Below are 25,695 nucleotides of genomic sequence, written 5' to 3'. Positions count from 1 at the left end.
CCAGATAGGGAAAGGAAATATCACATTGTTTCTGAAAGGTGGTTTCCCAGGCATCAGAGCACCTCCCTGAAAGTGAGATCAGATACTTATTAAAATAGTTTGTTCAGGACGGCAAAGAGGTGCCATGCCAGGTGCTGAAGAACGGTCTCAAAACAGCAGACTATGTGCTCCGAGTCATGGACACGGTAACTGTTCAGATGGATTTCTAGAATCTAGCCTGGCGGACAGATTTTAGGCCACCCTAGTTATGGTGAACTGGGAGCTGAGAGTCTAGCCAAACCCCAATCAATGTTGAGTGGAGAGCAGTCAAGGTGTAGTCTCAGGAGAGTGTGAGCGCTGCCAGGGGCCCTCATTGAGTTTACACAGAATGAGACACAATTATTCAGCTTCGACAGTCGGTTATAAAAATAGTTATTTACTTTAGGTCTTTAGAACACACAGAAGTAATTGTCAGGTAGCATTATCACACAACACTCTAAAATACAAATATATACAATCACCATTAGGTTCACTTTATATACCCCATCAAATATCCTAGCCAGGTCATGCAGGTAAATAGTGCCAGTGAAGTGAAATGATGGAGACCAGTCACAAGTATATTAGCCCTTTCTCGAAGTCCAGCCATAAGATGTATGGGACCTAGTGCCCAAAGGTCACAGGTTCCAACAAAAGGTTTCTCACAGCTATTAGGTCTCTCAAAGGATGCAATGGGCTTGTGGTGGTGATTAGTTTTAAACTATTTAAAAGTTCAACAACATTTATCGAAAGATAGTTAAGTTCTCTCCTTTCTTCCAGGCGTAAGGGTAAACCAGGGACAGGATCCACGACCCAAGTTTGACTACCAAAGGTGAGTAAAAGAGATAGAAGGTAATGGGACTTGTTCCAAATGTTCTCCTGTGGAGGAGAGGGAAGGACTGGCACAGTGAAGCTTACTTTCCCCCCTGATTCCGATTTCCCTGGGGTCATGATGGGTCCACTGGGGGTCGCGGGGGACTCTGATCTTTCATCCTTTGTTCCAGATGGAGATGCCCAGGGGTTGCAAGTTTGAGATGCAATTCATGTCGATGAAAAAATGCGGATTCCAAGGATGCAGACCTCTTCAGGGCGCTTCTCTGAATGGAGGAAAGTGAGTTCCAGTGACTATTACTGTTTGCAGGCGACCACAAGCTTCCTCCGTCGTGGTCACAGAAGCTGCTCCACAACCAGTTCCCTTGAAGATAGGAAGCTGACATTCTGCAAGAAAGTGACTTGTGGCATAAGCTGGCGACCACCAAAGTTCTGGCTTGAATGCAGAATCATGATGGTTCTGGTGGAGTAGACCATGAGAGAGAGCTGGTCAGTCCACCAAGCAGTCCAGGGACAATTCCGAAGACTCTGAAGGGCTGGATTCTCGAGGGAATTGAGACTAGTTGATCCCGCTATCCAAAGGCTGGAGCACCGCAGAGGGTCTGCAGAGATGAGGCATAGGAGCAGGGCTTTGCCGGGCCAGACCCTGAAGGGGATGCTGGGCTACTTCAGGAGTCTTCAAGAGTCATCTACAGGCTGCTCTTCTTTGAGGGATTTGTAGACCTGAGAAAATATTGCAGGAGTTGTCCTCTTATCCAAAATTTGAGCTGGAAGCAAGTCCAAGCCCGCCAATGGTAAGGATCTGCACCATTCAAACAGCCAGAAGTGTTTCAGTAAGGGATAACTACAGGTTTCACATCACATCACTGGGACAGAACGTCTGCTACTGGTGCTGGAGTGGGACTAGACAGTCCCAGCCCCTTTCTTGGGCCACACACATAGAAAGGCTCACTAGCCAATGAGGGCAGCAGCTTTCCCGGGCAAGTGCATGACCTTATAAGGACGTTCCTGATCTGAGAAGGCAGGAAGGACAAACTCCAATATGGGCAAAGAACAAGCGAAAATCACTAGCCTCTTTTAGTAGCCATACTTGATAATCAAAAGTGCACACCAAAAATAATGCAAATGCTGGAAAAAATGTAACTGCTGCCAGCAACTTATCATTAGGTCATATAAAAGTAACCAAAAATCCCATGTGTAAAAAGCTAGGGTGATACAAATGTATCCCCATTCATCTGGACTCTCTAGGATGCTGTGTGCAACATGAAAATACAAAAGGGGAAACAATTTCCCACTACTGATAGTCTGAAGGACTGATCAGTTTCTCTATAACAAATTAGCAAAAGGCAAAGGAAGTGAAGCTGAAGGCTTTCCTTCCCTTCAAAAAGTCAGGTCAGGATCAAAAACAGAGCAAAAGAAATGGGGTTCCATAGGAAACTAAGGAGGGAAATTTTCAAAATATTTCTGAACACTTGCCCCCTACACCCTGCAAACTAGGGACAGGGGGTGGGGATCTAATCCACCCCTCCTGTGGGTTTCCTGTTCCAGTCGCTTATACAGCCTAGACAGCCCATCAGTATTATTATGTTGAGCACCTGTCCTATGTTCAATGGTGAAGTCAAAGCCTTGAAGACTTATTAACTACCTACGCAACTTAGGATTCTCTCCTTTTCTGTTAATTAGCCACATCAAGCGCTTATGGTCAGTCTGCACAGTTCAGTAATTCCCAAAGAGGGAGTGTCCCAGCTTCCTAAGGGCCCATACAATATAGAAGCACTCTTTGTCCACAGTTGCCCATCTGAGCCCTCTCTCCTTAAGCTGGCAAATAAAACATATAGGATGTTCCTGCCTTTGTCTTCTAACTGAGAGTCCGAGTGTCAGAGGCATCTTTTTGCACAATATAAGGTCTAGTAATTGGGTGCCTTGAGGGCAGAGGCTTGACAAAGGGAATCCTTTAGGAATTGGAAGGCCTTCTCATACTCTTCAGACCAAGAGACTTTGTTAGGTTTCTTTGGAGTATTGAGGGCAGTCATAGGAACAGCTATGGTACCACAGACTGCCATATATTTCCTATAATATCCAGCGAGGCCTAGAAAAGCTCCCATAAGAGTTTGGGTTGTGGGTTTTGCCCAGTCTTGTACAGCTTGTACTTTACTGGGTAGAGGCTGAATCTTGTCCCCACCAACCTCTTGTCCAAAGCACTTGATGATTGCCTTTATGGTCAAGTGGGCCTGCTGAAGGGTCTGCCTCACAATATTGAGGGGTGTCATGTTCTTCCCAAGTAGGGCTGGATACTGCAATATCATCCAGAGATGCTATGCAGAATTCACCTAACCCATTCAGGACATGGTTGGCTAGTCTCTGAAAAGTGGCAGGTGTATTTTTTAGACCAAAGGGCATTACACTGAACTGTCCCTCAGGTGTTGAGAATGCGGTCTTCTCCTTGGCATCCTTTGTCAGGGATATTTACGAATACCTTGCAGTGAGATCAAATGTACTGAGATACTTTGCAGCACCCAGTTTGTTCACTAACTCCTCTCCTGGAAGCATGTGTCTTGCTGACAGCATTCAGAGCTCTGTAGTCCACACAGAACCTCAAATCTGTGGTGCCTGCTTTTGGTACCAGAACCGCTGGACTGGACCAGAGACCACTGGGAGGGCTCTATCTCCCCAAGATCCAACATCTAGTTGACCTCAGACTTGAGGTGAGACCTTATTAGGTGTGACTTTCTACAGCTCCTACTTGTGGTAGCCCCTTTAACACCAGTGTCAATGACCTGCTTAAATTTAGTGTTGAGCCTGGAGCTAGGGGAAACCAGAGGCAAAATTGCCTCAGCAATGTTTTCACCTGAACCTGTGCGGTAGAGCAGGTTGAGGAGTCTCAATGGCGAACCTCAAAGGAAACCATTGAGCGTGACATCAGAATTTCCCACTTCCTTCTTTGGGGCTCTTAATCATGCTCTTGAGAGTTTGAATTGATCTCCTGATTAAACCAGTTTATTGTGGAGGGGATGTGGATGACCAATAACCTCATATCCCTTCCACTTGGCCTGCGTATACGTAGACATGAGGTTTCTGCTTTCATCAGCAACAACCACTTTAGGGAAACCAACCCTGGTAAAGGTGTCTAGTAAAGCTTGAGTAACTGACTTGGCAGTTACTGTGAGTGGGATGGCTTTGGGATACCTTGTGGAGTGATCAAATACCACTATTGCAAGCCTGTTGCCTCAGGATGTAAGAGGATTTGAGGGAAGGGATTATGCACTTTAATCTCTACCTCCTTAAAGGGTAAATCCACTACTGATAGTGGCACTAGGGGAGCCTGAATCTGGGTTACATTCCCTCCAGATAATTGGCAAGTCCTGGAACTCCTGTAGTGGTTTTCTACCTGGACCCCCATCTTGGGTCAGTAGAAGTGCTGGGATAACCTCTCCTTGGTTCTCTTGATGTTAAGAGGAACTGTAAGGGGAGCCTCATCCACCAACTGCAGGAGGAAGGACAACGCATCCTGAGGAACCACCAACCGCTTATGGTCTCCTCCAGTGTGCTTACTATCAAGTAACTGACCTTCCGTCTGGGTTATTTGCTCCAACTGAGAGCAGGCCCGGATTCTTCGACAGTTCAGGTTTCTCATGGGGTTTGAGATTTTCTGACAACCTTGTCGGGTTCAAGGTTCTTACCAATTTACCTCATCCTCCTCAACCTCCATTGTAGGTGTGGCAGGGGAAATATTCTCACTCCCTCTTTGATGTTTCCCACCTTTAGCCTTAGGTTTCCCCTTTGGCTTAGGCTGGCCCTTAGACTTGGCTAAGGTAGCCTTAGCTTGAGACGTAGTCTTCAGAAAGTCTACAGTGTCCTCCACAAGACCCAAGTCCTTGCAGACATTCTGTGACAGAACGATTCTTGGAAATTTCCTCCTCACACTGACCGGTGTTCTGACCACTCCTCCATTGACCGCTAAAGTAACCGGCATAACTGAGAAGTGGAGAGGGGGGCTGACCATCTGCCTACTTGGTGGGCATCAGAGGAGTTCTGGCCAGAGCCTCGGAACTTAAAGTGGAATCCAACACAGTCCAGCTTGCCCAAGTGTCCCTAATAGCAGAGGTTTCTACACCTTCTCCAGCAATGGATTTTTTATGGATTCACATGCTTAGAATATTCCCCGTCGTCAGGCTGGGAACCCTCGGTATCTTTATTAAAGCATTTTCCAATGGAAAAACTTGACACTTTTGTGTCCTATTGACGTCCTTTTGGGACGCTTATGCATGGCCCAATAGGACGTACGGTATAAATAGCCCCGCCCCCAGGGCTCCCTTCAGATTTCAACCGTCTCCAAAGTAGTCGGGATCACCTTGTGTTTCTACACTTTGTTAGGTTGTACTTTCTTTCCCAATGTTGGGGAAAGCGTTGTTCCGCCTGTGTGCTACGTGTGGAATGAAGAAAGTTTGAGGGGGACGGGCACATGGATTGCCTTTATTGTCTCTACCCTCATCACTCTGTGGACACCTGTGATATCTGCAAGGGGTTCTCGCAAAAGACGTTGAGGGACCGTAATCGGCGTCTCATATCATGGCTGAACGAAGGGGCCTACCCTCCATCTGGGGTAGGATCAGTGCGCAGTCTGGCATCGAACAGACCAAAGTCCCCTGCAGTCCCTCGCCGGTCAGTGTCGGCTGAGCCTCCGGCGAAGAAGCTACGGCCTACGGAGAAGAGTCGTTCCTCTTCAGGGAAAACGAAGGACGCTCCTTCAGCGTCAAAACATGGTCGTTTGGACCAAGGCCGTAAGACAGAAAAATCTTTGTCTTCATCTACTGCAAAAAAGGATGGAAAGGAGACCATCATAAGTCTTCCTCGAGTAGGGAATCTTCTAAACACCGGCCTAGAGACTCAAAAAAGGTGGGATCGCCTAAAAAGTCTGCGCCACAACTGCCAGTATCGTCAACAGCTCCAATACAGTCCGCACAGTCCATCCCTGCGGTGGTGTCGTCGACACCCGTGGTGGCGATCGATAAGGGAGAAGTAGAAACTCCCAGGTTTTCATCGTCGACGGTGGGCCCGCCAGAGACTTGGCAACCGACGGTGTATGACGCAGTTCTGCCGGACACTCGAATACAGCAGGAGTCGGCGCTATCGGTGTAGTTGATGGAGGAGGAGCGGGAACCGGTGGTTCATCCATCAGATCTCGGCTTACAGGGCGTTGGCCCGTCGACAACGTTGAGGATCCAAGATGTTCCTCCTACGCCTTCTCTACTAAATCCGCAGTCAATGCTGTCTTTGCAAGTTTTATCAACGCTGCAGTCTCTCTTAAGCCAGTGGGATGCAAGACTTCCTCCTATGGGTGCGCCTCCATTGACACCCTTCGTCGATGCGGCAGGCCCGCTCCAAGTTCAATGTCAACGGCTGAGTTGCCGCTCTCCCGTCCGATCAGTGAAGAACCTCCCCGTTCACATCCAGAAAAGGGTGAGCTACAGGACTCTTGAGTCGGATCAAGGCCCCAGAGACTCCATCTCGGCCATTTCATCATCGCCGTCAAGAGACCCTACGTGGGAATCGGATGGAGAAGTGGAAGCTCCTAGAAGCCTGGCAAACCGCCACCCCGAGATGACATCGGAGCGAAAGCCTGTGTTGAATTTGGTCTTGCCCCAGAGGAAGAAAAGAAGGAATGCTTCTTCTTTGACCATATGGGGAAGAGGAGGAAGTCAATCTTCTCGGCCTCGATTCTGGACCACGTTTGGCAGAAAGGCTTGCGGACCATGCGCCATCCATTTTTGGAGCCTGCAATCAAGGGCAGGTTAGAAAAAAAAAGTTTAAGGCTCCAGACTCTACATCTAAGTGTTTGACCGCACAGCCCTCTCCTGAATCAGTGGTGTCAGCGGCGGCTAGCAGAAAGGCTAGATCACAACACAAGTGCACAACACCTCCGGACAGTGAAGCTAGAAGACATGATGCCTTTGGTAAGAAAGTCTTAACAGTAGGAGCGACGACGGTCAAGGCGGCTAATTCGTTAGCTATTATAGCACAATACGATCGTGAAATGTGGCATCGCCTGCCCCCCATCTTGGAGCACTTGCCCGAAGAACACCAAAAGACAGCTGGTGCGTGAAGGTGAGGAGGCATCAAATGACAGCATCAGCATCGCTGTGGATTTGGCGGAGTCGGGATTCAAGCAAATAAATAATGGAGTGGTACTAAGAAGCCAGGCCTGGTTAAAATGTACAGACTTTAGGCCGCAGGTCCATTATAAAGTGCTGGACATGCCCTGTGAAGGTGAACAGTTATTTGGGGAGAAGATAGACGAAGCCCTCAGGGGCATGAAGGAGGATTCAGATACGGCAAGGTCACTGCGGGCATTACAAAGTGGAAAAGCATTTCGGCCTTTTCGCCCCTTCGGCCGAGCTTCAGGGAATTCTTGATTTGCCACATCCAGAGACCGGAATTTCAATAGATCGACATACTCCTCCCAGGGATACAGGCGAACTGTCCAAGCGACACAGAGAAGCCGGGATTTCCATACTTATAGAAGGAGAGGACGACAGTCTTCATCTACAAAGAGTAAGCAATCAAAATCTCAGCAATGACAATCTTCAAGAAGTCCTGAGAGGCAGAGTGTCCCATTGCGTCAACAAATGGGAAAGGATAGCATCAGACCGTTGGGTGTTGGACACGGTGAAACTAGGCCACTCTTTGCAATTCAAGATCACGCCATCGCCCATTCCTCCTGTGTATTCAGCGCAACCCCATCTTTACATCTTAAAGCAGGAGGTTGTGCTTATGCTGCAAAAAGGGGCTATAGAATTGGTTCCGGTGGCAGAGAGAGGCCTGGGGGGTCTACTCGCGTTACTTCGTGGTCAAAAAACCCAACGGCAAGTGGCGACCCATTCTGGACCTTCGAGCTCTCAACAAGACTACAATGCCTGAAGTTCAAGATGCTTACGCTTCAGGAGGTCATCCGGTCGATACTACCAGGGGATTTTCTGGCGTTGTTGGACTTACAAGACGCATATTTCCACATACCCATGCGTCGGCGGCACAGAAAATTCCTGAGGTTTGTGGTGGGTCAGAGTCATTACCAATTCAAAGTGCTCCCATTCGGTCTAAAATCGTCTCCCAGGACGTTTACGTAATGTTTGGCCCCGGTGGCGGCATGGCTACGACGAGAAGGTCATCACGTCTACCCTTACCTGGATGACTGGCTAATAAAGGGGCTCGTCGCCGGCAGCAGCACAGGCAAGCCTCGACGTTACCATGCAGCTGCTACAACGGTTGGGCTTTGCAGTCAACTTCGAGAAATCCTTTCCTTCTCCCTCCTGGAGATGGGTGTTTTTGGGCGTGGAATTCCAAACCCAGTCAGGACTGGTAAAACCTTCTGTAGAGAGAGTTCAGAAACTCAAGCAGAAGAGTGGAGAGCTGGAACCAGAGTGTCAGTCAGAGGCTACATGTCGCTTCGAGGAGCCATGTATCCCGTTAGTGAAGAACTGTCGTCTCTTCATGAGGCCAATACAAGAATTTCTGGCGGACCAATGGTCTCAAAGTTGCGGATTGTGGTCCGACAAAGTGATGATCAACAGCGACCTACTGGAAGATCTTCGGTGGTGGCAACGCTCAGACAATCTGACAAAGCCGGAATTTCAATCCACAATTGTGACGGATGCCTCCCAAACAGGATGGGGAGCTCATCTGGGGACTTTACGAGTTCAAGGTCGATGGTCCCCTTGAGAAGCGAACCTTCACATCAATGTACTGGAACTAAGAGCCGTTCGTTGGGCTCTGAGATCGTTTTTGCCGCGCATACTGGGATCGGTTCTGAGAGTGTTAACGGACAGCACAACCACAATGTTCTACCTCAGGAAACAAGGGGGCACTCATTCCAGGGTGCTTTCGAGCGAGGCTCATGAACTATGGCATTGTCCTGTTCGAGGGCCCATCCACACCGTGGCGTTTCACCTGCCAATGGTGAAGAATGTACAGGCAGACTCTCAGCAGAGAGATGAGCCAACTCCACGAGTGGCAGCTGAACGATCGGCAAGTGTTGAGAATCTTCAAAAAATGGGGTCCTTCGCTGGATCTCTTCGCAACCCAGGAGAACAAAACATGCAAGCAGTTCGTCAGCAGATGGCTGCAGCCCAATTCGCTGGGGCATGTGTTCTCCTTCCCGTGGACAGGCAAGTTCGCATATGCGTTCCCTCCGTTTCCGCTCATTCAACGGACCCTCCACTGGATTCAGAAATATCCATGCCGTGTGATTCTGATTGCCCCTCACTGGGCCAGGCAGCCGTGGTTTTCAGACCTGCTCCATCTATCAGTGGCAGAACCGATGAGATTACAAGTGACGCCGGACCTTCTCTTCCAAGACAAGGGAGCAATTTGGCATCACGACCCGGGCTCCCTCAGCCTGACGGCTTGGCTCCTGACTTCTGAGAGTTTGGTTCGCTGAACATTTCTAGAGATTGTCGCTGCATTTTAGAGGCGGCGAGAGCTCCGTCCACGAATGTCTCATATGCATGCAAGTGGAAAAGATTCTGTGTGTGGTGTAAGGATCAGCCAGGGGTGGACCCTCTAAACATTTCATCGGAGAAAGTTCTGCCTTATTTACTATACTTGGCGAGAAGAGGTTTGTCTTTCTCCTCCATAAAAGCTCACCTGGCGGCCATTTCTAGGTTTACTCGGAAGAGGCACTCAACTCCGTTGTTCATTGATCGACTAGTCAAACATTTTCTGAGAGGTTTATTTTGGACTTTTCCTCCGGCCAAGAAGTTCCCTCCTGGTTGGAGTTTCAATCTGGTGCTATCAGGGCTAATGAAGGCTCCATTCGAGCTGATGTCGTCACCCCTGAAATTTTTGTCATGGAAAATGGCCTTCTTGGTCGCCATTACTTCAGTAAGAAGAATGTCGGAGCTGCAAGCACTGGTGATTGATCCCCCATACTTGCGTTTCTTCAAGGAAAAGTTGTGTTAGCCACTAACCCTCATTTTATTCCGAAGGTACCAACTACATTCCATAAGCACTCTTCTATTGTGCTACCAGCATTCTTTGCTGCGGCTTCCTCTTGGGCAGAAAAGGCTCTCCATACGTTGGACGTCAAAAGAGCATTGAAGTTTTTCAGGCGTACTAGACAACTGTTTGTGGTTTACGGACCCTCAGTAAAGGGAACACCAATCTCCAAACAAGGACTATCCCGCTAGGTTTCGTCTGCTATTGCCTTCTGTCACTCTAAAGCAGGGAAGCCTCTGGCTCGGAAGGCGTCCGAAGGCTCATTCGACAAGATCCACAGCGTCATCAGCGGCATTGTGGTCGGGAATTCCGCTGGTGGACATCTGTCAAGCGGCCTCCTGGTTGGTGCTGCATACATTTACTCGGCATTACTGCCTAGAGCAACAGCATGGAGCAGATGGAACGGGCAGTCCTGCAACACCTGTTTCAGTAAGCTAAACCCCCACAAAGTGGGTTAACCGTTCTAATGTACCATGCTTGTTGATTCTTTTTATAGTGGTTTCTGTGTTTGCGTTCCTATGGTATTGGTTTGCATTACACGCCTCCAAATATAAGGATACTGCTATGTAATCTATTCTAAGCATATGAATCCATGAAAGATTCAATGCTGGAGAAGGTAGTAGTTTCTTACCTGTAACTCCATTTCTACAGCGTTGGTATCTTTCATGGATTCACATGCGCCCGCCAGCCTCCCCTCAATGCAGACGTGATATTGCCTCTACTTTGGGGGTTAAAATCTGAAGAGAGCCGCAGGGCGGGGCTATTTATACCATACGTCCTATTGGGCCATGCGTAAGCGTCCCAAAAGGACATCAGTAGGACACAAAAGTGTTGAGTTTTTCCAATGGAAAACGCTTTAATAAAAATAGCGAGGGTTCCCAGCCTGACAACGGGGAATATTCTTAGCATGTGAATCCATGAAAGATAACACTGTAGAAATGGAGTTACAGGTAAGAAATTACTCCCTTCTTGTAGTACACTATCCTTAGTCATGTTTAGTGTTATCAAGGTAGTGATAAATGTGTTTGTTCAGATTTATCACAATCCATTAAACAATCCAATATAAAACAGAATTACAACTCAATTATTAAAACGAGTCAATCATCTTCATACAATGAATAAAAAGCAGTCGCAATAGTAAACACGGTAAAGATCAGCACAGGCCAAGAGTAAATCGGTGCCATATGTTTTGGGGATTAAGGCAATGCCACTTATCAGAGAGAAAAATACAAGTTTCTTAAAACCATTGCCAGAACCATTTCAGACCCCTTTAAAAATGACATTGGCTTATGTTGGGTAAGATTTTCATAGCAATGATAAATCTTCCTGATTTAACACCAGAACATTTTGCTTTGCCGGTGGATTATTTTTCCCTATACCTCAGTGAGTGGGAACCTGTTTCCTCACTCACATCTTTTACTCTTTTTATGGGTGTCATTTTTAAGACTGCATAGTGTCTTTTTAATGTTATCCTCTTTGACAACTTTTGGCACATGCTGCCTATTGTTGCTGGGTTGCCCTTGAGGCTCCCCTTTTTAACTTCCTCTGGCTAATCTTGTTGGAACTACAGTTCCCAAGGGTAGAAAGGATCTTTGGATCACTTTTACATGTTGTTATGTGAAACCAGCAAACCGCACCTTATGTGGCATGCTGGGGAGATGCAATGGGGAGGATAGCTCAGCGGCAATGTGCTCGCCTTGGACGACATGAAGCAACACAGGTTCAATCCCCGGGTCCGCGCTTAGAAACCTCCGGGTATTAAGCGCGTTATAAATTTGCAACTAAGAGACATATTCCTGTAACAGCGCTTCGTTGCCCACGGGCTGTGTGAGTGCTTTAAAAATGCAAATCAATAAATAAATGTATACACTTTCTCCTTTTAACTGTAACATTTATGTTACAGGTCCAAGCTTACCTTTAATGACTGATGACATTGAACCTTTTCACTAATTCGGTGAACCTTTACCGTGGGTTCATTTTACCAAAATAGCCCTGTTCTTCTTTGTTCACCATTTCAGTGTTCCTTGTCCTTTGTTGTTCCTTCCCCAGACCTCCAGAGTGGGAAAATGCTTTGTGTCAATTTTGTCTTCGGCAGGAATCCTGCGGATTCCCGCCCAAGCTCCAGAGTGTATGTGAAGGCAGCAAGTGAGGGAGGAGTCCAAAACTCTGCAGCCCTTTGTCTTCCAGCCTGACTGCGAGAATCTAGTTCAAACTGGGAGGCTGGCTGTCCTGAAAGGATGTCAACCCCCCAAGTTTGAATGTTGCATGGATGTTTGATTGTCTGGGTTCCTGCATAAAAGTCAGATCCTGGAACCTGAAGCGGTAGTCGACCACTGGAACCGAAACCGAAGAGGATGATGATTATCTGTGGGCATAACCATAGGTCATCCATGCTCATATGAGCCAAGAGTTTTTCTTTTACATGTTGGAACCAGGGTAGAGACTTCCTGCCCTCCGATTCCAGAATGTGACACCCCCTCTCGGAAAATCTGTAATTCAGGGGTCAACCATAATCTGGGCTTAATCCCAGTTCATAATAAATGGGAGCAGGGGGACCGCTTTTGGCAAGTCCCAATAGTTTCTTCAAACAGGCTCTCTCAGCCAAACCCACATGGTTACATTTTGAGAGCCCCAGAAGTAGCTGCTGGTTTTGCCTAAGCCGAAAGCATCTTGATTGCAGGCGAGATAGCACCCTGGCCATGCGAGTAAAAAAACCTTATGATGCCTACCCCATATTTTCCCATGGTCAAACTAGCTTTTAGGAACTGGGGTGTCCAGTCTCCAGTATCATTGAGTCTAACAACCAGATAGTTGCAATTGTGTACTTGTTCGAGTAGTGAGCCTTTTATGGTCAACAACACTGGAATCGACTTTTTTTTACTTCTGGATCTAAAGACCAATGTTTTGGTCTTGGCCATATTAATCTCAAGACAAAAGCCTCCAGTGTGGTTTTGAGGTCCTTTACGGACTTTGATAGCAAAATGACATTGTCCGCAAAGAGGAACATTGGATAGATCTCCCGCCCCAAATTCAGGGGATTCAAACAGTTCGATTTTGCATGGTGGACTACCTCATTGATGTACATCAGAAAAAATAGAGGCACTAGAACACATCCCTGTCGAACCCCTCTAACTACTGCAATGGGATCAGTGAGGTCCCCACCCAGTCCTCAACATACTTTAGCAGAGTTATCAGAGTAGAGCTGGATCACTATCTGGAGATGACCAGCTGGAATCCCCCCACTGGCAAGCATTGCCCACAGGGTTGATCTCGAGACGCTATCAAACGCGGTGCTGAGGTCGATGAATGCTGCATATACCCTCGTCCCCCTCAGTACCATGTATTTTTGTGTAATCCAATAGAGCCGGAATACCTGGTGGTGCAGTGTGCTTACCCCCGTAGAAAACCCTGCCTGCAAATGGTCAATAATACCATTCCCGTCCACCCATTCTTGTCAATGCTCTAGTAGGGCTTTGGCAAACATTTTACCCACCCCATCTAGTAGGGAAATTGGCCTGTAATTGGATGGATCGCCAAGCCTTCACTTTTTATAAATGGGTACGATGGTAGCTTTGCACCAAGAATGGGGGAACCTATTCTGTTTCAAACCGGCATTGAACAAAAGGCACAAAATTGGAGCCCAAACCCTGTCCTCATCTCTAAATAGTCGACTGGCAACAAATCGGGGTCCACGGCCTTTCCTCCCTTCTGTGAGAGTATGGCATTGCAAACCTCCCCCAGTTGCAGCTGTATTGGTTCATGCCCATCCACGTTCTCATAATGGTCAGGCAAGACATCCAGGTCCTGTATTATTGGGTCCAAACTATATAATTCCTGGAAGTGCTGTATCCAGGCATTGGCAGGTATCCGTTACCAAATCCTTTGCCTGACCATTGGTGTTCCCACTTACTAATCTCCAGAATGTGCAGCAGTCGCCGTAGGTAGAGGCCACATACATTTTGTCCCATTCGGCCCCTACATGGGCTTCTTTTTTTTGTCTTAATTAGGGACTTATAAGCCAGCCTCCGGGATCTCAACAGTGGTTTATCCAGATCCTTTCCTTTTTCCGAGCACTTCAATACACCCCTCTTTGCCCACCTACATTCCTCATCGTACCACAAGTTTGTTTTAATGGAACGTCTTTTTATGTTTTTTACCAGCTTTTGTTACAAACGGTTGAGCAAAGTAGACAAGATCATCATACATTTAAAAGATCCCCAGGTCCTTCAGAAACATGCCTGTGAGTTGCTCTAGGACTGGGATGATGACCTCGATCCATTTAATAAGCTGCCTGGAAAGACCCCATATAAAGATCTCCAGGCACTTCCCAGAAGTCCATTCTCTATCTGGCTGTCCCTCCATATTGGATAATTTCAACGTCAAAGGCTTGTGGACACTCCCCTGCACATTCATTACCTTAAACCCAAGGGCTTTTCTCCACAGGTTCAATGAGAGAAAAATATAATCAATAATCGAAGAACAATTTTGACCCTGAAACGTTGGTCTGGGTGGTTGATCATCTCTAAAGCAGCCATTGCACGCTTTAATGTCCCATTCCCAATAATGCAGTAGCATAGCTAATAGCCATAAAATGTGCCCTATGCTTCATCAGTGGTGTCAAGGGCGGGATGTCCCAGGCCTCATTAATCTCATTCCACACACCCTCAAAATCCACAAGGGGTTCAACTTGGAGGTTTACATCACCCACCATTAAGGTTTGGGGATCCATATTATCACATTGTATTCATAACTCCAGCAGCTGTCCAGACATTTCAATAATATTAATTGGGCGTTTCCTAGCCACTCGATTATACACATTAAAAAGAGACACAGGCTTAGCACCCCCAGTAGTCAAGATTATATATTGAAGATCGGGGGGGGGCAGTTTCTATATTCAATACCTTGTAATCTAAAGTGGTATTGATCCAAGTGGATAGGACCCCAAAGGCCTGCCAGAAACCTTTCCTGCTGGTACACAAAAACCTTGTAGCCCTGGAAGATAGTTTGCTGCATATCCCATGTTTCCTTGAAGCAGATGATATTGTGCCCCCGGATAAAATCACACCAAGTCGGGTCAACCAGGTTTTTCCTTCCTGCTATGTTGCAGGAGATCAAACTGATCTCTCCACTTTCAAACTTGACCGGTTGGGGCAACCAGCTTAACATCATGTCAATCTATTGCCTCAAGATCTACATAGTTCTGGATGTTATATAGTGTGGCATTCCTCTGTGCCATAGGGTGGAGGGGTTGCACTACAGGTGGGGGAATAGTATCCTAACCACAATCCCTATTGCTCACAACCGTTGACCTAAGTTTAATTCTAGAGTCCATGGGGGGGGGGGGGGTAGGCTCTCTCTTCAATAGACAGTAGGCCATCAACTAGCCATTCATTTTTAAGATGGACCACAATCTTATCATAATCCTGGGGGCTCATTTGGGACCTCTCACATCACATTGTCAAAACGAATTATGGATTTACACCCTCTTCTCTAAGACATTGAGGGATTGCTGTGATTCTAGATGAGCTTGCAGGCGGCATACATTATAGTGTCACAAGGGCCGTGCTAATTGTCTTGGGGGCCCACAATTGTTTGATGGGCTATGGCGCGGTTATCCAGCCCTCCTGTGCATCTGTCTTTCCAGTACATGGGGACTCAAGGGATCAGCATAAGCCTCAGTAGTCTGTTGCAAATTCCATTGCCTACCCCATATATGACCAGCTCTCTCTCGCATAGGGGCACCCACAGGACAAGCACTGGGATCCAATAGCCACATTGGCTAGCATAGGCCCTGATGGCCCTATATTGTCTTTCATATTGGGTGAACAAGCTTTTTCTCCCCCTCAACCTCTGGGAAGTTTGAAACATTCCACTCGTAGACAGATGGTAGGGGCTGGATAGAACCAATAAGTTGTCATTGGGGGGAATGCAATACAATCACCTGGTAATCCCTCCTCCCCTTGGCCTTTAACCTAGACGACAACATTCCCCCCCCCTTTCTGTCCTTCAGAAGGGCCAATCTCATGGCTCCAAAAAATCTTTCGGCTTCTCCCTTTTTCTAAAGAGGTGGGCCTATGCTTGTAAAATGGGTTTTAGGATTGGGGAAGCACTTTCAGAAAGAATTTCAGTGTCCTCCATTGTTGCCACACAATTGGCCGCTGTTGCCTTCCTTATGACAAGCTCCATTACCTTCTTTTTTTAGGGGGCACCCAAAGTTATATAATAAGTCTTTGATTTCTGTGATTAAAATATTCACATAATCAAGAGGTTCTAGCAATTTATGTGCCCTTTTATTTTTCCCTCCAGGTGAGATAGACCGAACTGCCATGCGTTTTGTCATAATGACAATAGTGGCAGTAATGATAGACAGTATAGCAAATAAAATGACCTAGTTTGGTTGGTTTCAATTCGATAAGAAAAATAAGACACTAAAATTCATTAAACAACCTCCACTTAAAACATCACTAATAAAAACCACTTATAAACAGTTAAAAACAATGCCTATGTGCCAATTTAGTGTCCACTAAAAATGATAGTTAAAATGCAGGGGAAGAGCCTGCACCCTTCAAGTCAATTCTATAGTCCGTTCAAGGTTCAGGGTAAAAAGAAAAACACACTCAATTTCCAGACTACTCTTTACAACTCCCAGCTTTCACAACACCAAATTGAGCCAATCTGTCCTGAGTCCGGTGAGCAGGCAAGAATCAATAAAAGTAATAAATAAAAGAAAATAAGTCTCCAAGTTGTCAAATCAACGGTTATGCAGTTCTTGGTATAAAACAGATTTTGAACAAGAGCAAGGCCCGACTGGCTTAGGGGCATCCATAGTCCGACTCCCTCTACCCCCATCCCTACTCTATACAACCGTCGGGATCAATTTTGCAGCAGAGTTGAGACGAACCCTTGCTCTGGTAGCCTGTCACTCTGAGGATACCAATAGAACAATGCACTATACGCGGAGATGCAGGGAGAGCACAATGGGTCAATAAACCATTAATAAATGCTCACTCACAGCCCTGCTCCATGATCTTTGTCAAGGAATCGATGGTTCAAGGATTCAATGTTACACTGCACGGTATGGAAGTGGATGACAACGGGTGTTGCGTTACCAGGAGAGCCGACTGCAGCTTACCTGCTACTGGCAGGTTTGCCTTGTAGTCCAATCAATCGGGTGTAGTTAGGCCAAAAACCACCGAAGAACGACCACCTAGGCGGTGAACACTACCTAGGCGGTGAACACTAATGTGGCAAACATATGTTTATATCTGTATATTAAATAAAAGTTGAGATTGTGCCAATCCCTGAGGCATTCCACGTGTTAGTGGTGACGTGTGTGACAAAACGAGTTAAGATAACTTACTTTAAACAGTTGGTTAAGAAGCATCCAGTACAACTAAGGTGCTCTTCTTAATGGTAGTACCTGTAAGCCGAGAAAATTGGATTGAATGACTGACCATTTCAAAGACGCCCAAGAGGTCCATGAGCAAAAGTACTCCTCCCTTCCCTTTGTCCACTTGCATAGTTAGGTCTTCCAAAACAGATATGTCTATTGATCTGTGAAGTGTCCAGTTTATCACTGGGTTCTACAAATGGCAGTAATAGTTTGACCACTACACACACTAATGGTTTTGCCGAGGATGGTAAGTTAGAAATTGTAAAATGTGCTATGTTTTGTGAACAACAAAACTATTGTGAAAAACTGGTTCAGTGAGCGTCAGTTTATAAAAAATAAAAAAAGCTGGCAGGCACCTGCCAGCCAGCAAGCCAAACATTTGCTGAATTTTGTCAGGGACTGCAACTCTCATGACCAGCAATTCAAATCTTTTAAAGATGATGTAGAGGAGGAGTCAAATACCCCTACCAGAAGCTCTGCCCCATGTTGCCTATATGTTGGGAACTGTAAATTGTGGCACATGCAGTACCAGTGTGGATACCTATACCGCAAAGAATTCTTGAAACAAGGCATCCGTTGAGAAAACCCTATATGCATTCACGAAATGTTCTTCTGGACAGAGTCCCAGAAGAAGTGTGACAGTGGATGAGAAAAAGGACTGGTGACGTCATGCGAAGCAGAACTGATGCACCCTGAAAAGATATGAAAGAACATACACTTTCTATAAGCTCTGAAGAGGAGATTTCGAAGATGAGCAACATTTTGGGATTGAAATGAAGATGTTCATGCAACGAAATGCTGAAGAAAATGCAAAGTCATTTTATACTTGTACAGATGCTGTAACACAAGTAGACAAAATGATTCTGAGGCGGACTACGTAGAAAATAGATTGCAGCGATGCACCAATGTATATGCATAGGACATGTATAGAATCTGGGTGTTCCACAATGCACTTTAGTAAGCTTAAAACCCCATGGATGGAAAGGGCTCGAGTGTGGCGCAGTTGCAAATTAGCTTATGGCGGAAGAGAATTCAAGAAAGGCTGGCTTGCCCAGCACCTGGAGTCGAAGCCACCGTGGGCCTGGTTGTCCGTCAAGAAGCTACATGAACGTGAGAAAGAAACAAACTTCTGTTTGAAGCGCAATGGAAAAACACTGAAGGAGTAAATGGTTCATCATTTAATAGTATTGTATGCAACGAAGAGCTCGAAAACGTGGTCTCCAGTCACATGGTCAGATGAAAATAGACTTTGGGTCGAGCTACACCGAAACCAGAAGATATGACCATGCCACACTCCCTTTTTATTCTCAGGCACAGAGAGCTTCTGCAAAGTTCAAAGCCTTAATTGAATGGGAGACCGCAAGAGTGATTATAGATGTTGGGCTAATTGGGTGGGGAGGCATAACCAGGCCGAAGCCTCCCAGCACCTGGGATAACCAGCTTGTGTGCTCCTAGCAAGTGAAATATTCCAGAAGGGTACAAGCGTGCCAACCTATCGTAGAGGGGTACATATCGTAGAGCCCTATAGTTTGTGTAACCAATGAATCGTTGTGTATTTTGTGACCATGAAATTGACTTGCCCTAGAGGAGAGCTTAGTTGTCACCTGATGTTAGAGACCCAATCACAACCCCCGTTAGTACGGAATGTATACTTAGATGTTCCCTGTAAGCCTATCGCATCTCCAAGTAGGTTTTTGTAGTTTGCCACGTAGAATGACATCAATTTTGATACATTTTTGCTATGTTTTTTATTAAACGCGTTCAGATCGTACTGTGCGACGTCCGTTGATGTCCGTTGTAACTCCCTGTTTTAGATCATTGCAAATAAAACAGTAATGAGTTTTGCCAACTATCTCTGCTTAGCCTTTGTTGCTTTCACAGTGGACCTGACATACCACCTTTCAAGAAAACTCGCCAACCAGTAGAGTTAACTGCCCAAGTCGTAGGAGGATTTCTCCGTTCCCTTGCTTGGGCATGTTGTGAAAAGAATCTATCCACAGCTAGGTAAAAGTTATCCTCCTGACGGTAAACGTGGCAGAGGAGTCGAGACCGCGTTCTTGAGAGCGGAGTAGATTGGTTGAAGGTACAGTAAACACTTAACCTACATTAAGGCAATGTCTGCATAACCTATTGCTTAAAACATGTTTTTTATTTACTGCTGTGCACGAGAAAAGAAATGCAGATTTACAGGTGAAAACCCAGGTAAATTGAATAGTTCAAGTCTTGTGAGTGCATCACAGCCATGTTCGGGCCACTGGGAGAGTGGACATTCATCCGCAGTGTACGGGCACCAGGGTTTTCCAAGTTTGTGTTTGGATGTCCGGTGATGGAACAGAATTGCATTTTTGGGTATTTCATTATGGGACCCCTATTTCTTTTTTCTAAATCTTTGCCTTTTATTTTCTTTCATTTTTGTGGTCATAGGGACTTCAATAGAAGTCCCCATGCCATTGCATTATTTTCCGTTATGCTGTCCTCTGTAGCCTCTATGGCTCCCAGGACTGGGGTACCCCATTTTGGCCCCAGTGTGAGTCTGTCGCACTACAATTGTGTTGTGGAGTAGGAGGACCCAGCTGTGATTTTAATTTTAGCTTCACCAAGGATGTAGCCATTTTCACTGCATTAATAGTCCAATGTACCAGTATAGGAGCCATTGGGGTAGTAATGCCTTTTGTTACTCTACTCCCGGCCATGTTGTTTTGGGCCTCAAGTAAAGGTGCATATCTATGGGAGACCCTGCTCATTCCTGATATACTCTCCTGATCTGTGGGAGGATGCTTTGAAGGTGGACTGCTGAATTGTGGGTCTGAAAATCCCTGGCATCAGAAATGTAGTTCCTGAACAATGAATGCTACAAGCCCGGGTCCAATTTCCTTTTTCTTTTTGTTGCCATCACTGAATGAAAGGAAACCCCCGTCCGAAGCAGAGATGTCACATGGGACTCCGCACAGGGGATCTTTTCATAGGACCGATGATCACATGGCTGACGAGGAAAGAAAACACTAACGTGAAATGAGGAGGCAGTATGAGAATGTGACTGTGAATAATTAGTAAAATCATGATTCTCTACCCATGACTGATTTTTACTTTCTCATCCAGATGCTAGAGTGTTGCTACTTGAAAGCCACGCAACCTCAATTGATGTGATTTTAATAGGCTTCTAGAATGGGCAGTTACTCCGTTTTGTACCGTTAATCAGACTTCCTCCTGAAACAAACACCGTAGAGTAAATCGCTCACCCAGAGGAGTGCAACCCAAAAAATGTAAACCTCAAAACCAGACCAATCTGGAAAGCCCAGGTCAGAGTAGAAACTGGATTGTGAGGCTGGCAAAAACAAGCAAAGCTTTTGCAAAGATAACATATGGTGCAATGCGAGAATCATACTCGTGCAAACAATGAACCACACACAACAAATGTCATAATGAGTAGAAACTATACAGGGGCTTTGTACGAAACGCAAAGTCATGAAATAAGCAATGTTTTTTGAGAAGTTCAAATGGAAAGCAAGAGGTCCTCTTCCCAGTCCAAAAAGTTGTACAACCTGCTGAAATAGTCAAAGTACAGACTTTAATGGTCTTGGAAGATGTCCAGCGGGTCACAGACAAGAGAAAATTCACAATCTGTGGAACATTTGTACAGATGAGATTGTGCTTTAGCCCATTGTTACCAGAAATCCGCCATGCTGCTAGTGCAAGAAGTCCCTTCATACACAGGAGATGCTAGGCACCTAGCAGATCTAGGAGAAGGGCAGAGAAACTAGGCAAAATGGGACATCCAAAGGAGCAAAATGTTATGTATTGATTTTTTACAGAATTTTTTAATAGTTGTTTTAAAAAAAATGAGTAAGGATAAGGTTTTTTATGTATTTCAGATTGAGATTAATTTGTCTATATTGGAATGTGCTTTTTATACTCTTTTTATGCTGTTGATGATGTGGTGAAATATATGTAAAGCCAATGTGGCTAAATGCATATTAATAATAAATAAATTGTCTTCCTAAATTGTCTTCCAAAGTAGCACCAATAGAAGGGGAATGAACGAAGTCTGCTATGCAGCCAGTTGCTTACCTGTAACTCCTATTCTCCAGCATAGGTATCACATGGATTCACATGCACATGAATATTCCCCATTGTCAGGCTGGGAATCCTTGGTTGTATTAAAAAGCAGTTTTGCTTTAAAACTAAAACTGCTTATCACTTCTACAGCCTATTGCTGTCATTTTGGGTTATACTGCCCAAGCCACTGGCATTCTTCCTCCTCAGCGCCACCCCCAGGGGCCATCTTCAGATTTGGAGGTGCATGTGAAGTGGCAGTAGGAACCAAGAATAGCCATAGAGTAGGTAGCGGGGAGGGTTGCATGTGAATCCATGTATGATACCCATGCTGGAGAACCGGAGTTACAGGTAAGTAACTTGTTCCTTCTACAGCATGGGATCTTACCTGGATTCATATGCTTACCTGGAACACTCACCTCAAGTAAACCGGTTGTGAAGAACTACCTGGCCAACACGGGACTCAACCCTGTAATCCCTGTTGATGCAGTAGAATCATGTGAAGTTATGAGTCGGCCTCCATGTAGCAGCCCTGCAAATGTCCAGAAGGGGAACACCAGACTGGAACGCCGTAGTAGCAGCCACAGCCCTGGTGGAAAGGGCTCTCGATTTTCCTGGAGAGTAGGTATGGGAGAAGAGGCGGCTTGACGCAAGGAGCCAGAGCCAGGTGGTCAGGGTCTGAGTACCAGATCTCCCTGGGCCACGTCGGAGCAAGGCGTATCATCCTGCAATGGGTCTGTTTGAGTGCCCTCATCAGTCGCAGAATCAGGGGATTTTGAGAAGTTGTTTGAGCATGTGCTGCAGCATGACAATATGGAACTTCTGGGACTTGTGACCCTGCTGGACAATGCTGAGCAATGCTCTTTTTGGTGGCCAGAGGCACTTCTGAAGTTCCTCTGCCATTACTTCCCTTTTACTGTATTTTGGGTGTATGTTATTCGGTCAACCCTAAGGTGCCCAGTACCAGGGGTACCTCACTGGCTCCCTTATTTTTTTGCTCTTAGGTGGTGATATCACCATACAGAGGTTTATTGTGTAGGTTGGTGGCAGCAATACTTCAGTTTGGCTTAACCAAAGGTGCAGACCATTTTACCTCATTGTTAACCAAATGTACTTGTTTGGTATTCATTGTGGTGCCAATTTTTTTTTTCTTCTGACATTTTGTATTTCAGGTCTTTCCTTTGTTGTAGGTAACCACAAGGTGGCTTCAAAATGGCTGTTCTGACCATCTGGGCATTTTGCGAGTCCATCATGGCTTCCTCCTTGGAACTATCCCTCACACTTCCTGTAGGACCGTGGCTAAGGCTGAGTGGCATTCCTACTGACCAACCATTATGGTTGGTTAAATAACCCCAAGCCTACCTCCGCCCCTTCTACTGATGAACCGGCTGGCCAAAGGCCAACCCCTTTGTGAAGATGTATTTGGGCCTGAGTTTCTTGCACTCACTTGCTTCCTGTTCTGCATTGTGTAGGATGCAGGTTCGGTGACGTGCTTGAGATTTTTTCCCTCCGATTTGTACTGTTTTTGCAATTTTTTTACCCATACCATACTGGTTGGCTACAATGGTTTGGGCATAGCTCTGCTTCATTTTCTTTGCCTCTGTAGGTCCAGTTAGGGTCTCCAAAAGGCTCCCGCAGTCTCCCCGAATCAGCTGGGTCAGGCGATTCATACCAAGACCTTTGTCTGGGCCGTTTAACCCCAGATTCTTCTGAATGGCTGTGTAGCTACTGAAGTCCTTTATGTGTTTGAGGTCTCAACTGTCTGCCAAATATTCCACTTCTAAAGGTGCCACCAATTGCCTTTCTTTCGCCATTTTCTGCTTAGCGGTCTTCCTTTTTAGACTCCCTGAACCGCAGACAGTTTCTACAGTTTCCCTAGTCTTAGCTGAGTTGTCCTTGCCGAACTCATTGATGCATGCTTGATGGCAGACGTGGGAATTTTTTTTTTTTGCTTTCCTGGAAAGCTGGGGCCTTCCTTTGTCCAGGATTCAAATCCTAGAGAACAGAATCCTGCAAACCGCACCTGTGGGAAAGAGCTGTTTTCCCACTGGGCTGTTTCGTGCTACTGGAAGGGTTTTCACTGAAACTACCAACATGAGTATATACGTTTTGGGTCCTGGGTGGGTGATTATTCTGCTGCTTCATCGTCTGGTGCCTGGGTCCATCCTCCAAATTCTGAATCACTTCATTGGAGTCTCCTATGGCCTTCCCCCGCTACAGAAACTGCACCTGTCGGATCAAACAAACTTGCTTCCATCAAACTATAGGTGGCCTTTTAACCTTCTCCTATTCATTCCATTGTAACTGAGAACTTATCTGCAACTCTTCTCAAATTAACTCTGTGGTACGTATGTGCCCCTGGCCATTGTTCCTGGATCTCCAAGGGGTTAAATGAGCTTTGGACTAAGTTTGGCATTTTTTTGTGTTAACCTTTCATTTTTTATTTTATTTTACTTTTCTTTTTTTTTTTTTAAGTTGACCGTTAACGTCTTCATATCCATTTCTTCCATGGGACTAAAAGTGTAACATTGTGACTGTTTCTAGTAACTAACACTTTTCCCTTGAAATGAAAAAATCAGGTAAATGTTTTTCTAACTCTTTGGAGCCTTTAGCTATACTTCACATTTGTTCATACTCTCTCTGCCTATAATGTATTATCATATGTGCCTGTATATAAATATGTGTACAATGCCATAGGGAGTTCAATTTAATATGGAGAAATGTTTTAGGCCTTTTGGATGTATTGCATACATTTTTCCTTTTTGTACAATTGTCTCACTTGTTTGCCAATACACCTCTGTGTAGCTGCAGACCACTAGGTCTAGGGCCTTCCACATATGCTTTGGTCGGGGAGTGTCTATAAGACACTATACTGTATGGTGCAGACCCATAAGTAACTTACCGGCTTGTTGAGTTTATTGGTTCTCTGTTCCCCTCCCCCTCCCCACTGTTGTATGTTAGGTGCTTACCCCTGGTAAAGGACTCCCATATAAACAATGGGGTTAGGAGTCATTGTAGAGACTTTACTATTTTTCAATAATCTGCTTGAATATTTTTAATACTGTGTATTAATACCCAAAGTACTTATTTGAACTGATAGTTTTATATCTGTTACTTTAATAAATAATTTTTTAAGAGGTTTGGCTGCTCTTGTCAGCTATATTAGCCTTCTCTTCCCCTCCCCCCCCCCTCAAGGTTAGTGGTGTATCATCCTCAACAGAGGGTGTTACAAATACAGCCTTAAGAGTATTGCAGTTACACGTATACAAGGGTTCCCTGTTGATGCCATGAGACTGCTTGGAGTTAATACAGCCAATGATTTTGACACTGTATTTTCACATTCTGACTGGATCATGTGATAAGGTAACAGAATACTTGGTGGTTTTACAAAATGTTCTTAGGGAGCTTCCTGCAGTAAGAGATGTCTGGCTATGCGCTATGGGGTGTGGAGTAGACATTTTGCAATCAAACATGAATTATCAGTGCATCCTGCATCAGCAGTGACAAGTGGCTGTTTTCGCTCTTCCAACAGTGGTAGAAGACATGCTGTGAAATTAGACTCCAATGCAAAACATTGAAAGTTATTTATTTTTCTCCCCTCTCCTTCATCCCCCCTTCCTCATCTCCTTCTCTTCCCTTTCTCCACAACTTCACTTCCCTTACCTTCTGCTACTTCATTGTACCCTTTACCCATCCCAGTGGACAGAGTTTACAGACCGGACCCTGGCCCGATGCCCACACTGCAGGAAAGTGTAAGTGACTCCTCGTATGACTGTGCTCTGGGGTGGTGCAGCATGCAAAGAAAGGTTGAGAGTACTTGGCAATAGGGACACCACTGTGTATAAATGGGCGAGTAGAGGGTAACCCCCTGCTGCGTACGTATGTGACCTGCTCTTTTTGGTTCCAGATCCTCCATTGGGAGACGGTATCCCCGGAAGAGGTGCCTCTGCTGTTTCCTCATTGGCCTTGTTGTCACATTCACTACAGCTGGTCTTGTGGTGAGTACTGAATGCTCTCCCCTATCTCTGCATCTTACAGCCCCCATTGTGAGTACTGTTTTTTTTAACCTGCCTACAGCACCTTTACTTCAATATCTTGATCATTCTTCCTCTCACTAAAGCCTTCTAAGTAAGTATTGTGTGCTCCATGTTTCCTACTGACCAGAGTCAGTACCAGCCCCTTTTGTTCAAAGTTCCAATTGCTCCTTCACATTCCATTTCTCACTACAGCTGTCCTCATGGTAGGTAACCTGCTCTCAACGACTTTCTTTAACTACATCCGTCCTGGTGAGTGCCATGTGCTCACATCTTCCTTATCTCCCTACATCTGCTTTGCAGATTGCCATGTGCTCTCCTTCACTGTTCTTCTGTAATTATACCAATTGGGTTGATTCCCATGTGCCCCCACAATCC

General features: G+C 45.7%; 1 protein-coding gene across 1 annotated transcript in view; it reads left to right on the top strand.

The window, feature by feature from the left end:
- The window catches only part of PIP4P1 (phosphatidylinositol-4,5-bisphosphate 4-phosphatase 1), a 350,016-nt gene that overhangs the window by 286,737 nt on the left and 37,584 nt on the right, over positions 1-25,695 (top strand). Inside the window, exons 5-6 of the mRNA XM_069633725.1 lie at positions 24,983-25,035; positions 25,191-25,281. Coding sequence (XP_069489826.1) covers positions 24,983-25,035; positions 25,191-25,281 — 144 coding nt within the window. The remainder of the gene's footprint in view (positions 1-24,982; positions 25,036-25,190; positions 25,282-25,695) is intronic.

The sequence above is a fragment of the Ambystoma mexicanum genome, chromosome 13 (assembly GCF_040938575.1).
Source record: "Ambystoma mexicanum isolate Mex_15411 chromosome 13, UKY_AmexF1_1, whole genome shotgun sequence".
Taxonomy (NCBI): Eukaryota; Metazoa; Chordata; class Amphibia; order Caudata; family Ambystomatidae; genus Ambystoma; species Ambystoma mexicanum.
This window is presented reverse-complemented; position numbering and strand designations above follow the sequence as displayed.